This window comes from Anticarsia gemmatalis, chromosome 1 (genome assembly GCF_050436995.1).
Source record: "Anticarsia gemmatalis isolate Benzon Research Colony breed Stoneville strain chromosome 1, ilAntGemm2 primary, whole genome shotgun sequence".
NCBI lineage: Eukaryota > Metazoa > Arthropoda > Insecta > Lepidoptera > Erebidae > Anticarsia > Anticarsia gemmatalis.
The window spans coordinates 10,264,158-10,280,246 of NC_134745.1; the positions used below are offsets into that span (position 1 = coordinate 10,264,158).

General features: G+C 38.5%; 1 protein-coding gene across 1 annotated transcript in view; it reads left to right on the plus strand.

The window, feature by feature from the left end:
* Positions 1-16,023, plus strand: part of LOC142981723 (cytosolic carboxypeptidase 1-like) — a 55,221-nt gene extending 39,198 nt beyond the window's left edge. Inside the window, exons 21-25 of the mRNA XM_076127856.1 lie at positions 11,507-11,594; positions 11,677-11,841; positions 12,017-12,193; positions 14,057-14,175; positions 15,480-16,023. Coding sequence (XP_075983971.1) covers positions 11,507-11,594; positions 11,677-11,841; positions 12,017-12,193; positions 14,057-14,175; positions 15,480-15,558 — 628 coding nt within the window. The 3' untranslated portion in view covers positions 15,559-16,023. The remainder of the gene's footprint in view (positions 1-11,506; positions 11,595-11,676; positions 11,842-12,016; positions 12,194-14,056; positions 14,176-15,479) is intronic.
* Positions 16,024-16,089: the final 66 nt, after the last annotated feature.

Here is a 16,089-nt window from a genome sequence, read left to right on the forward strand (position 1 = left end):
ATTCTATTGTTATAAGTTGCGTGCAATGCCTGCGCCTGCGGTGGTCGTCGCCGGCTACTCTGATTACCGCGATTACGATAAAAATGCGCCCCGCTATCGTTTAAATGCCGTTTTAAAAATAACCGCGTAATAGTCAACCGCAATAGCAGCAAACACTAAAAATAAAATATTACGTGGATGGTCCCCTTAGCTTGACGTCCCTGAATAACATTCGGAATATTGCCCGATCATTATGCTGGGTGCACGTCGCTAGTGGTCCGACATTTACATAGAGCTCTACTATTAAATTATCCATTACCATTTGAATCTTTACCCATAAAGTTTAGTGTACTTGATGACTCACGAATTTATGTGAACGAGTAAAAATGCGACCAACAAGCTAGTAGTGTACCTCTACGACCTGAACGACTAATACAACAATCTATGTAATAATGCATGCAGATATCCTACCCACGTCTTTTGCTAGTCATTTTATATTATTATGTTGCTATAAACTATGTTTGGCTGATAATACGAAATGTACGGTACCATACTCTACCATTAAGAAATATTTAAAGCGTAAGTGCTTTCTCAGTGAGTTTACTTAGTACTTCAGTAATTACTTAATCCTTCCAGTATACCATCCCATTGATCTCTTTCTACAGACAATTTACATTAGTAAAAGAAAAGTTAGTACGTGCATGTAGCGGCGGCTCGTATATTCAGTTTAGTTAACGTAGAGACCTACATTTTATGGCGTAAATAGACGCATTTTCTACTGGGCGACTAAAAATAAATGCATCGTGGAGCTCACCGTCTTGCAACATAAAACCAAAAATAACTAAACCAGTGATCTTACGACCATAAAAGTGATTCCCAGCGAAATAATATTATCGGCTTGGCTGCTACTTATTTGCGATTTCCATTACTTAATCAAATTATTACCTGTTAGCCGATCGTTCCGCTGCTGCTCGCGGTTTTTCTGATTTCCCGTGGGATTCTCGCCTTTTCTTACAATTTATGTAAAGGAAGTTAGCTTCTGAATAGTTTGATCTATTTTTAACCACAGGCTCGTTGCAAGGAGTCTTGTGGTAAGACAAAATTGATCACATTGTCTTTGAATTATAAAGTAACTGAAATTTACTTACTGTAAATATTTTTAAGGAGACCTTATTAATAGCGTTTTAATATACTTACAAGACATACTGACAACATAGAATATAGATTCCTATTGCGTCGTTTACGACATTTACATACCTTCTTTTCTGTGCTCTACAATATTCTTTAAACTTTTATTTTTTTTGCAAATAAAATGAGTTTGGTTCAATATGTTTTTATTAAATTATACAAGATATTATAAAAGATAAGTAAGTGAACCTTAGTTATATGATTGCAGTTAGCTTAATCTATACAGTTATACATTTATTTTACGCAAGAAATATAAGTAGTTATTATGATATTTATTTATTTAGTGCTGATCTAGTTTCAACAATAATTTGTTAGTACTATAATACCCTTGATTTTACATTTAATCTTCTTATAAAGAGTTGAACGAACTAAAGCTCATTTACTCTTTTTTTAGTTTATCCTCTAGTTCAGAATAGCGTAAAATTGATAGAACGAATCGACATAATGTTGTCAGTGAATATAAAGCGAATTTTATTACATTTTTTTGGTTATGCCATAAACGTGAAGACGAACAAAAAACATAGTTGTTTACACGTTATGCCTGCGTAGTAATAACCACAACAGAGCAAAAACTACCCAAACGATTAGTACTTTTAAATGTCACATAAGGAAGGAAATTAAAAACATGAAAGTATAAAGTAATGTTTTTCCCTCTCATTTTATAATTTCAGTACGAGGGTGCACGGCGGTCGTCTTTTGATATTGAAATTAATGTATCAGTGGAATTTGATTGATTTGGCTTGTTAGTAGTCGGAATCTTAATCACTCATGACATGGCTGCGAAGGGTACCGGTCTGAGGCGCAATTTGAGTTTTTTGGCCCGAGCCTGGAGAGCGCCATTAACATCGCTTGCCGTAACATTTGCATGACCAGGCATTTCGCGCTTCTGCACATCACATCCCACTATGTCGAATACACATGCAATATTAATAAACAATGTATTTTACTTTCGGTGATAAATTAACTTTATGCGAGCCGAATTTTATATTATTTTCTTCTAGCTTTGCAATCTTTAGGTTTTAGGTAGAGTCATGATCGATTACGTTTTTTGTACGCATACTACTCGAAGCTGCACTAGTATTGTTTTATTTTATTTTGTAATTTCACGCTTATTTTTAATAGTTCGATATAATGCGATTTGCATTTTATGTAGTGTCACTACAGAAGTGTCAATAAGCGAGTTTATTTCGCTATAAAATGTATTTTGCTTTACTTCTAAAATATTTGTCACAACTCTTAGGTACTCTTATGATAGAGTTTTTGCCGGTATAAACCACACTTAAAGTATACATTTACTTAATAAAGTGGTAGAACAAGTATTATAAAACGGCGTGCATTACGTATATTCTGTAACAAAAACGACCACGTGCAGCTAATAGAATTGATGGCGGGCGATAGGCGTAATCTCAACATAGTATATTGATTCGCCTCGCCGCCGCCCCGGCCGGCGTGACATGAGTGGTTATGTGTTTAAGCAATTACCGCCAAGAGTGGCTAGAGAGTGGAGCTGTGAGCTGTGAGCTGGTAGTGTGGTAGTGTAGTAGTGAGGTACATCTAGGTTCGTAGGGTCCCGTTATAATTGACGTGCACACGAGGGCCACGGCGAGGTGTCGGAGCGGGCCGGTGGAGGCACGCCTCACTGATCCACTATAATTTACACAGACGCTCCACGACAACCCCTAATCACAATCCTCGGATTTAGCAATATTATTATCCATAGTTTTTTCATGCAATGCATATATCACATCGTTAAGGCTATAAAATATATTGTTAACACCCTAGTCATGTTATAGCTTCCGTCCGCAGCTTTGTCCGCATGTAAATGTAACAAAAAACAGTAATAGGATGAAGTATCGTTATTATTAGAACAGCGGACGACTGTCGTTTATACTAGGATTATTTCACGCAAGTAAACCCACAAACAGTACTTAATTTCGATATTTATGTTTCTAAATGGTTTACAGTAACAATAAATCGGGATATGTTCGAGCTAAGTCGACCTAATAACTTGGACCAAGACTTTTGTCGGAAGTGCCTTATTCCCGACTTTTTGGCGTCTTAAAATAAAGTATAAAGAGCACCCGAGTACATTCCTTTTCATTTATTAATCACCATGACAGAGATAGCTATCTCTTAATAATATTACATTCCCGTAGTGCGTATGTTCGATCTTGATGTAATTAATAAGAGATAAGAACGTTGTGGCTGCTCGAGACATTTTAACTGATCGCAAAAATTATGAAATAAAATCGACCAAATGAAACTTGAGACAAGCAAATATGAAATAAAACAAGCCAAAGAAATCAAGATGAAATTATTTCGCACTGTAAAGCTGGTTATTTTTTAAAGCTTTTCATATTGATAACCACACAAACCTTTAACACCACTTTATAACTAGATAACTTAAAAAATCCGGTAATATTTTTTGGTTGAAAATTGGCAAGTTTTGAGAAAATCTAAGTAATTGCTAAAAACATCTTTAATCAATCATTTTGAACAACTAAGTCCATGTTTATTTTTAAAACATGTTAAATGAAAAGCGTGCCATGCATACGAAATGAAACTTTACATACTGAATCGATTGCACAAAGCCTTACGCCCGAGGAAAAGAATTAAACGAGCTTTTAACTATTTATCGCACTTCGAAAATAAAAATGTAAAATACATCGCAAACAGAAAACGTGGTGTTTATCATAATGATTGTAGTGTTGACGTGTGATATCCTCCTCAAGAGTTCAAGGTTATGAACGTGATCTCGAAATATCGTAAAACCAATCTCTACGGTCGGACTGAGGCGCCGATCACTGCTTTCTCACGACCGAATCGTTCTCCAATATACCGCTATCGTCCCTAGGGCGAATGCTTTAAGTTCCAAAGTACCATATCGGTAGAAACGCAAGAAAAAATATTTTTATGTACGTTATCCCTAAGTGTTTTGTTTAAGGCTGTGTTTAGCAACCAGTTGAACGTTCCTTTGTTATCTCTGTTTGTTTGGCAAATATTTACTTTAGATCAACTCTTGTTTGTCGTATCGACCATACGACCGAATAAAAGCCTCATTGGTCACTTGGAATAGATGCGAGGAATTCTGCATTTACTAAACATGAGATCATTAGACTGTCTTGTACTTAACACAACTAATTTATTAAGTCACGACTCGTAAGTGATGAACAATGATTAATTAAATTTAATTGTTCGCTTCTTTCAGTTTTATTTTTAATTGATTTGGTCTCACCCCTATCATCCTTATTATGAATGTTAATATTTATTATGTATAATACCAGTACCGGTCTTAAGTCTATGTATAAGAACTTGGACTGGTTCACTGATTTCTATGTTTATTCATTATTAAGAGCACTTTTTCAATTACATATAAGTATATATCGCTATAACATAATTGCTTTCAATCAAGACAACGTACGCGTAAGACATTTACGGCCCCTTTTATTTACACAATCGTATCGAAGATTGTTTTCTATATTTTCACTTTATACTTGTGTCAGTGGGTTAGCTCTACGTTATTTGCCGTTTGTCCGCCACTCTTTATAAATATACTGTATTCTACAAAATGTTTAGCTAATATATATTAGACGATATCTAAAACTGGTTGAAAAAAATTTCCTAACTGCTGTGAAATATTAAAGACTTTTATTCGAAGAAACTTTTAAAGAAAGGAAAAGAAAAAGCGTTCTCATGTTGAGAACGTTTATATGTAATTTCATTATAAACGTCCACAAATGGTCAAGGTGGAAAATATGTAGTGTCTCATGATGACGGTGTGCGAGGCGCGGTGGAGGGCGCGGCGGAGGGCGCGGCGAGCAGCGCACCACTGCAGCGTATCTAAAGCTCAATTGCACAATTAGTGTTGCCTCCATTGTGCTTCCGGATTCCCTCGGGATTACGCTCACCTTCGTAAGATACATTCTCCCCGCAACACGGCACCTCCTATTATATTCTATGTACGTACCTAGTCGTAGCTGTTGTACGTGTCAGCGATAAATTCTTGTCGTAAAATTGTACACGGCGTGAATCGGCGTGATTAATAATAATTGTGAATTGATAGCGGTCAAGTGTAAAACGGACGTTTCCGCAAGTAATGCGCAAACACGTTCGCCGCTCGATTTATATGCACATCGGCGAAGGTATCACCTTGAGTTATTAAACAAGGATACTAACTTCAACACCCGGCTATTAAAATATGATCCAGAGCCTTCCGGGAATCCGAGCCTAAGGCTCTCACCGAAAACTCGCGCTACACATCAATTTAACCGCGTGCTCCAAACTGAAAAATTATCTCTTTCTGAACGCCTCTTTTAAATTTTATAATCAGTTTACATATTACAAATATGTACCTAATAAATAACATTGTCGCGTTTGAACACAATTGTTTTTATTACATTGTGACAAATTTCTGTCATCAAAAAAAATACAGATAGGAAATCTTATTTGATGACTAAAAAAATGTTACTGATATTAATTATCCATATTATTTTTGAGACATAATAACTCGATCATTATCAACCAGTCAACAACTTCTACTATGAGCCTGTATCTTGTTCTCTTCAATAGCATTCAATGATGTTGAAACGATGTTTTGTAAAGTCTAATAGCAGCTTTGAAGCATCTTTTCAAGCATTTCTGTTCCAATACTTGGAACTATTTTATGAACCTCAACCTGTACATACCCAGTGCTTGACATGTAATAAATCACAAGCATTGAGCAACTCGCATGAAAAAGGGCCGTGAAAAGAACATTGTATCATGCAAATCCTTGACCTCGGATTTTCTATTCAAATGTCATTATTATTCCAGACTCGTATCGCCATTAAGAAAATAACTTAGCTACAACTTTGAAAGTTGCTACAAGGAAAGTATTCGCGTACAAAACCTAAGCGGTCATAAATAATATGAGGCGAGCGGAGTCAACTAATGAATTACGAGTGCGAGGCTCATAATAGCGGGTCGCGCGCGGCGCTAAATGCTGCGCACGCGGTCGCCGCCGCGCGCCGCGGGCAATGCACGCAGAGCCTGCGCCCGCGCCACCGCGCCACCGCCTGCAACAACCCTCGGCTCACCTTCGCCGAGCGACCGCGCGACCGCGCTTCAGACTACGCCGATCTCGTGCGAATAGTTCACGCTCTGCCTCTTGCATCATTGTAATAGACGGATGGGCCGGAGTCAACGACACCCGTCGACGAGTCATCGCCGTCATCATTCAACTCGAACAACTGTCTTCCAAACGTACCTTTGCTCGATTATAATGAATCATTACGAGTATTACGATGCACGTTCCGAGCTGATACTGATATAATGCGATAAGCTGAACAACGCCAACTGCAAGAGGAGAATTTATAGGAGGCTGCGATGCGCCAAGGCCGCCCAGTCGTTGCTATTATGTAAATAATGCACTCCTATGTCGTGCCCTCTGCATACTCGCCGACTGCATCTGCAGATCATATCGATATAGTATACCCGTGTCACACGTCATTTTTTCTTTAGTATTATACATATATTTTATAGTATATTAAACTTACAAATCAACGTACAACTAAGAATCAAAATAGTGATTGATCTCTTTTTAAGTCATTATACTTAATTACCATACTAATATTATTATAAATGCGAAAGTAACTCTGTCTGTCTGTCTGTCTGTCTGCTACTCAATCACGCCTAAACTACTGAACCATATCACATGAAATTTGGTATGGAGATATTTTGATACCCGAGAAAGGCTAAGGCTATATATCATCACGCTACGACCAAAAGGAGCAGAGTACCAGTAATTAATGTTACAAAAACGGGGAAAATTTCACCCATTCTCTCTTATCTTATCTCTTAAATATGGAAGTTCAAAAGATTCAGGAATTAGTAAAACCACCTGCGTCATCGTACTCAAGCAGAGCTGCAAAGTAGAAAGATTCAATTCGTTCCCTCCCACGCACTATGGAACAGATTTTAACAGATAAAGCTAACAGGAGTCAGATACAATTAAACTTGTATTCAAATTCAACCGTGCCAACCGTTTAAGCGTGGCGATCGTCTTCCTCGGTTTAACAAAAGGGTCAAAATGTTATCATTGATACTTTTGTTTACTTTAGAAATGTTTCTCCGTTGCTTATAAGGTCATTAACTTAACTTATCGACCTCGTTCGTTTTCAACGTGACCAATATTCTTGTAAACGCTAGATTTGGACTAAACAACGTAACTGATTTATTGATTTTCTGTAAATACTGATACATTTTATTATTTATTTATAATGGAAGACCTATGTATACAATTTCATACTTCTGGGTTCATGTACAAAAGAACTCCCTTATAACCTTTCATCCCCCTATATAAACGCTAAGAGGATGATTTTCTAAAAGCACTGAAATGCGTAGGTATTTATTCAATTCCAGTGATGTACCTTAAAATAAAAGTTACCGCTTCTTAAGCCTTTAGGGGGTGATTTTCCAAAAATACTAAAATATGTATGTATTTATTTACTTCGAATAAATAAACCAAATATGTATAAAGTTTTCAGCACATGCGGACGACTCGAAGAGTTGCTGTTTCTTATACTCTAATTACATTTTGGACTCATTGTTGGTTACATTTTTCTAAACTAGATTAAATATTCTAGCGTGTAACAAGTTTTCAGTTGCCTCAACACTGCACCACGGCAATCAAATATGCCTCTCCTCGCGACAGTTTATGATCCTTTCTTTGCTTACTTTTAATACAATTTAAACACCTTTGTTCATTTGGAATCTTAATAGTTTCCGTTACAACGACGCCCTGTGTTCTGGGTGTGTGGTTAAATCAAGTATCGGCAGGAGTCGTGAGGCACGTCAAATGATCACACTGGCAGTTCGCGGCTCTTAAATCAAAAGGAGCGAATCGGCGCGGAAGCACTGAATGGTAGCCCTTCATGCTGGCTTATCAGGTTCATCACTGTCGCGCCAGACACGATCCTACGCTGAACACGTGGAATAGATTATAGACAATTTTCTTTAACAATACATAGTGGGTAGGTAATTCAATTACGCTTTTATACATAACCTTTATAACAAAACACGTTTGACACACGAGAAACAGGCCTTCTTCAATCATACTGGTATAAAAATAATTCTTAAATATGTTACCTTCTGTAAACGATGGTATGTCTTTTAAGGTTTTTGGCCTTAATTTTGAGCTGTGAAAATAATAAATACCCTCGCAACAGAATGCTTGTTGGCTAATGGTAACTGCATTCCGACGTTGAGGATTGTCGCCGGAGAAAAGTGGCGTGTCATTGAACCGTCCTGTGGTGAATTGCTCGGCTTCCGCCAGCACTCGGCAAATAAAATCAGCTATTGTGACGCCGTTACTCGCAGCCATTTAACAACGAGCCGAGCACAAAGAATAAAGAAAATCCTATAACACTGGAAAGACTCCGTCGCCGTCGTGAAGATTTAATAACATAGATAGCACAATTTATATATTCTCTCTCATCGTATCTAATGGATGTACCTGCCATTCCTGGCAACTGATTCAGCGAGGTTATAAATACAAGCTGGGCACGTGTGTTAATTCCATAGAATGCTATTTAATAAAGATAACCACGTCATGTTATTGTCGCGGTGGCACCGGATAAGCGCAGCGGCCGGCCGATTGTCTCGCGACTATCGTAAATAACTCGTACCGTGTCCGGTGTCGACCACGAATACAGAGTTGCTGACGACGGGTGGCGAATCCTGGCGGCGCTGAGCCCTCCGCGTCCCCTAACTCGGCACACTCGACATCGCCATCCTTTCTAACGTTAGCAACTAACAAACCGCGCGTCGAGCGAGTGACATGGCACCGCGCCCGTCGAGAACGCGTGGTAGAGCGTGCTCTCGGAGCGACTCACAGGAAACAGCCTCCGCGCTAGGAATACGGATGAGCGTGACGTGTGCCGTGGACGCGCTGCCTTATCTAACCTGAACCCTAGTCGCCGTCTCTATTAACTGAGACGTTAAATTATAGCTGTCTTGAGGTGTTCGGTTACGATATGTAAAGGACCGATCTCTATTTTATTTAATCGACGGTGGACGTGCAATTTGAGCAATATATAGACGATGTCGGGCCAAAGACTGGAATTGGCCCTCGGCTATGAATTCCAGTTGAGGCAGAAACAATGGACATATGATATAAATAGGTGGAATAAATATAAAATGGTAGAGTTTATTTGGTCTATTTTACTGGCTGAACGATATGCGAAGGGTGCATAGAGGGCGGGTAGGGATCGAGCGAGGCCGAAGTATTGCCGAGGTCCGATAGCATCGGTGCGCAGAGCGCTATAAATAGATGAGCAGGCGGACCCTTGAACCAGCCGCGGTCGTCACCGCGCGCACCCGAGGGTTACTGCTTAATAACGTGCTACATAAACGTACAACACACTACACTAGGGACATTGACAATCATTGTGAATTAAAAAAGAAGAACTAAGAAATAAAATAGTTATTACGTACTTCATTATCTTACATCCGTGTGCTCACAAGGGATAATGATCAAGGTAAAGATATTCTAATCGCACACAAAAGATTTGGTATGAGATATAGGAAACACTTTCGAAATACGGTTTCCTTTAATTTTTCTATAGGAGTTTTTATTATAAAGTTCTTTATTTGTATTCTAAAACAAACAAATGGTAGGTGGGCCGCTGCGACATCCCTGTAAGTTGGTCCGGTACCGCAACAATCCACCATAAAACACGCAGGCGGGGTGCAGCTTCTCGCTTGTTCGCTTTCATTCGCGCATGCGGACCACGCTTATTTTTTTCCCTGATTAGAGTAAAAGATGCGCAACCGGTCGTGGAGCGAAGGCCGAGGCCAGGGCCGCTCCGCGCTGCACCGCGCCGCGCCGCCTCCGCGCCCGCTAATGATGCGCCTGCACTGAACCACTCCTAATTGGACGAACGCCGGACCGCTCCAGGAAAAAATACACACAAACCTCGCTCACAACACAGAATAATCGGAATTGCAAAACATCACTGAATCACGCGAATTATTAAAATTCTGCTTAATGAACTAACGTGACCTATCATATGCATGCAAGCTTACAATCGTAAGTAATTACAAAATTGTATCCTTACCTGGAAACGATTTGGACTACCTTATTCTTTTCTTGTTAAATCACTTATCAAGATCTCTCAGGTGTGAATATATAAAATGAACTGTTCTGGGAATATAAAGTTTTTGAGTTTGTCACTGGGACACTTTAATGACATAATAATGTTTATAAACACCACTACAGTTACTCGTATTCTTTTCTTCGCCGTATAGCATGGCGAATGCGATTATGTCAGAAGCACGTACACTGTAAGAATTGCCCTTTAATAACGGTTGGAGTACAGTGAACAGTGGAGAGGTGGATTGCAAACGCACTAAAGTCAGCCTAGCTGTACATAATGATACAATTGACGTTCGTTGTTTGTTATTTAGCAGCTAAGGCCCCCGTGAGATACGCGGAAGTTATAACTCATTAATCGTCTAATAAAACGTCGCATTCTATGTCTTGCTTTTCCTTCATAAAACTACCTTTTGTCAGCACTTTTTACGAGCTAAACCTAGTAGAATGTAATGTATTCCTTTGAATTACTAGGTTGTTAATAACATTATAAGTATTTTACTAGTTTATTTAGGCGACACAATTAAGAAGTAACATAGCTTTCGACTTAAACTATCGACAATAGGTATTGCATAATAACATAATATATTGTGAGATATTTTTGTGTTCAGTTGAAGTTTATTTTGAACATTGTAAAAACAAGTCTAATCAGCTCTTATTACAATATCACTGTTCGTCAAGATTTGGATAGAATAGCAGCAGTGAATAACAAATTCAGCGAAACCTGCAATATTTAGACAACGCGTGCAGGTTATGTAAAGCTCGTGCTTTTGCGTTTGTTGCTCACGCGCATCGGTTACTGCGTATTTTCGAATTCCTACGTGGTCACCCATTTCATTTCATTTAATAGCTTGTCATATTAATTGGCCCCGTCAAGTTCTCTTTGTGTCCCGTGAGAGCCTTATAAGAACCTGAATCGTTTATAATTTTATATATCCGTGCGCGTATAGTCATACACGCGTCTGACGCGTCCGTGTCCCGCATCTAATAAAATATTAACCGCTACGATTGAAGCGTTGTATAAAGTTGTAAATAAGCAGATTCGATGCGGCCTTTATGTCTCATCATAAAATGACGACGACTGACTCTCGACCCACGAATGCCTCATTACAATTCAATGGACACGTCCCGCCGTCTTATCGGCGCTAACTTGTCGCTCATGAGATTTCCTGGTTATCTCGTCCTGTAAATTGTCATTTCTTATTGCAGCCATCGATGCGGCTTGACTAATGAAGATTTAAATCGACGGTGGTGTAAACCAAGTCCCGTTTTGCATCCTTCTATTTATCATACTAAGGTGAGATAATGATACGAAACACGGAATGCGTTTGATAGAGTACCGATACAGGGTAATTATAAAATATACTTACATATTACAGGGACTGATAGAATATCTGGTGCGAGTGTGGAAGAAGCCTCCGCTAGTATACTGCGATTACCACGGACATTCTCGCAAAAAAAATGTGTTCTTCTACGGCTGCGCGGCAGCAGAGAGTTGGTGCAGCAACGACCGCATGGTCCCCGATGAACCTGTTAAATATTTAGTAAGATCTTAGCACCTGAAATACATAAAATCTATTTTTAACGATTCATTTTTGGGTTAACGACTTCGAACAACTGAAAAATGTCGTGCGTGTATAATTATAACAGTTGGTTTGGTTAATTGTTCACTTTGTGGTGTCTTATTTGTTAGAAGTTAAGTTAAATATATCGCATCAGATGTTGCCAGCCCTCATGCACCGGATATCTCCGGCGTTTGCGCTGGGCTCGTGTTCCTTCCGAGTGGAGCGAGAGCGGGAGAGCACCGCGCGCGTCACCGTGTGGCGCCACCTCGGGGTCACCAGGTCCTACACGATGGAAGCATCCTTTTGTGGCTTTGACAGAGGACCTTTTAAGGCACGTACCTTCATTAAACAAAGTATTTTTTTTCCTTTAAGAATACTATTTGACCCTTTAGCATATCCACCACTGAGGACACGACTAGGGCTTCCCAGCAAAAAAGTAACAAGCTGTCATCATTAAGATGCTACGTACACTACACGAAGAACAATTAATTCAACATTATGACATTTTAAAGGGCGCTAGAGGGGAAGCCACGTCAGCAAAATATGAAGAATAAATGAAAAACAATAAAAATAGATATTAGGTCTAACGACATTCAAGGAAACCAGCAGATTACACCTGCTATAATTACTGCTGCTTATACTGCTCATAATTGGCTCAGATGCTCAACTGCTGTCTTAAATTACTAATAATATAATAGTAGCGTAAGCACTGGTAACAGTGTTTTGTCTCTTTCAATAAATATTGAAGCTCTATCATATAAAAGTTCACATGGATGTAAAAGACAAACTACACTTCTGTATTACAAAATAAAGCTTGGACGACTTACTTTACTTACTCACTTTAATAATTATATATTATATTTACTAGCTGACCTCCGCAACTTCGCTTGCGTCACATAAGAAAGAATGGGTCAGAAATATTCCCCGTTTTTGAAACATTTTTCGTTGCTCCGCTCCTAATGGTTGTAGCGTAATGTTATTGGATAGCCTTCCTCAATAAACAGGCTATCCAAATGTAAAATATTTTTTCAATTCGTACCAGCAGTTCCTGAGATTAGCGCCTTCAAAAACAAACAAACTCTACAATTTAATAATATTAGTATAGATTTATATTGAAGGCCTACTCTATTGCACTACCAGGAGAGTATAACTTATTCTAAAGTCGTTTGATAATGATACGCATCCTGTCTCACTTATACTCCAATTAGAAATGACAGCTTATCCTCAGATTAATGATAACGATACTTAGTAAGGAGTCTGACATGTGGGCTAATACATCTAGCGGTGGGCAAGCACGCCGGCCCATACTAGGGACTAGATCCACCTGATAAGGGTTGCGTCGCTACAAATCTCCTATCTGTTTCATGTGGGAAGACAGCTATGCTTTCGTTGTTTTATAATGAATCATCCTTTGATCGAGACGCGCTTAGAGTGACATACGATCGTTTCCTAGATACTGGTATTACCGGTAGATATGATAGGCCAATTGGAAATTACTTCATATGCATGTGAATATTTATTTGTGCAAAGATAAAGGTTTGATAAAAGAAAAATCCAAAAAAACTATACCTACTAAATAAAGTAAAGCTTTCCATAACAGAAATTTCGGGAGTTAGTGGCTTTAAGCAACAAAAATACGTGTAAATGTTGTTATACTATTCCGGTATACTTATAATACCAAAATGTACCTACATTACTGAAGACGTCCGCTGCAGGTGTTAGTACTGACTCACTAGGGTCGATGATGGTGAATCATTTATTGCCAACACTTTACTTTACGATGGAACTGTAGGAAATTAGCATTTAGAATTCATAATAACATTAAGTATATCATATTTTGGAATAACCGAAAGGTAATTTTGAAAATTACTCCTTTCGCATTTATAATACTAGTACGGAACTCACGAAATTTGCCTCAGATTGTGTCCGCTAAACCTCTGCTAGTCATCAAGTCATTACCTTTTTTGACCCAAGTTTAAAGAATTTAGCATGCGTAAGCAAATGGACCATTAGCTTATGATGGACAACGAACAAAAACATTATAACTCACAAACGTAATGTGCGAAAAACTAAGCCATTGTGTCATCCTTCAACCAAAAGAAAAAAATATTGCCACAAGTCATTGACATTTACGGGTTTTGTGAAGACATTGTAATGATTCACGCGAGGCTGTCAATGTGTATGTTATGTGCAGGGCTTCCACCTCAACACGCAACATCTGCAGAGCGTCGGGTGTGACTTCTGCGAAGCTCTCAACGGCCTCAACGACACTGCCACTAACGTCGACATACAACTCACCAAGGATCTTAACGGGTTAGTCATCTCACCACACATCTCCCTTACTTTATGAACATTTTATAAAGACTGTAATAGCGGTAACCAGTAAGATTGTGAACGGAAGTTGTAATATTTTATTACTAGTGAAGATTAACGGAACTTGTAGAAATGACATAAAATTGTTTAATTAAATGTCCGTCTTCACTAGTCAATTACTCAGCTATGTTGTAACGTTAAGTAATCGTTTATTGCTTGACGCGTAAGCACATACTAAGCAGACAATTTATCACTAATTAAAAACGTGCAGGGAATTAATGTTAAACTTATACCTCGGATACGCAACTGCGTGGCTGTTCAGTCACTTGACTGTAGCAATAGGAAGCAATAGACACAAGCAAGTTAATCTAATCACGTTCTTGAATGAAAATCAATACCGGTTGCTTATATTAACAAGCTGTTTTCTATAAGTTTCCTCTGGCGTAACGGTCTCTTCAATCAAACAGTCCTTGAGCGAAGCTGGCGTGCAAAAATGTTGGTAAAAACATCTTACAGACCTACATACATAGATGTAACGGTTTGGTATCCATATTCACTGTAACTGTTTACTTGACAGAAATATCATTGAGATAAATCTGAACGGCGCAGGGAACGACAGGCAAGTTAGCTTTTAACAGATTTGGTGAAACTAACCCAACGTGTTACCTCCTGTTTCTGTGTGATACCATCAATGCAACTCGTGTGCCTTTGTGTCATAGACGATTTCCATAACTTTCATAACACGTGTCCCGGCTCACACACATGCATTCTATTATTAACTCTGCAAGCCTTCCCGTCATTGTTGTTATTATAAGCCTTGCATATAAAAATTGTTAAGAAATTCTTTTTGCATCGCTATTGCCGTATATAAGTCATCACGAACATCCCTGTATAACGCATGAACGCATTATTAAAGCTCGTTTACACAAGCTCTGATACTAAAACAAGACGTTCATACAAACTTGTATGCTCGTTGCGATAATAATCACATACAAGTTTCGCAACGTCTCCCTTATTTATGTTACTTATACTCTACAACCTAAAGAATGTACGAAATTACTCTATGTTTAAAAATATAAACTTTGCTTTTAATGTGCATTATTATGCGTGGTTTTACAACACTAATTAGGGTCGGCGCCCATCTGGCGAGGACCAGCGCAGTGCATAAGTTTTCTAACCGCCGTACCACTAGATGCTCTTATGAATTCCGCGTATACGCTGCCTATTTCTAGATTCGGATGATTAGCTGGAGTTAATACAAATATAATTATAATATCATATTAATCATATATTTCTGTTAACAGTGAGATCGCGGTGGACAGCGAGCCAGGTTCGGGATCAGACAGCGTGTTGAAGACCGACTCGGACGAAGATTTTGACTAATTTGTTTTTATATTAACTTAGGATAAGCGCTCACTGCGAAAATACTATAATCTACCCGAGTACGATCTGTGTCACGAACTTAAAGTAGTTCAACATTTAGGAACCGTAGCGTGTTCGCGACTCTAGCAGATCTCCTTGTGTATCTAAAAAGAGTAATAGCAACAAAATTATGAAGTTTCCAAACAAATGATAGTATAGAAAAAATATGCTAGTTTAGAAGTGTAACAGATTACAATGTCGATAGCCGATAGTTGTTTTCGAGATTATTTTTTATTTTGTTATGAATTTTACACATTTTGTTTTAGTAATGTTAGTGTTGCTCGAAGCTATCATGTTATGTACAAAATTGGACCGTGTACCGTAACACCGTGACTACATACCATGTTCGTTGAGTTTGTTTTGATGTGATATTAATTAAATTTTAAGTGGCTTGTGATCTCAATAACAAATAAATTATGAAATCACTTTTGTGTGTGTTCATTAATACTTTCCTACTCGGACAAATCCTTAAAATACAAAAGTGGACAACGA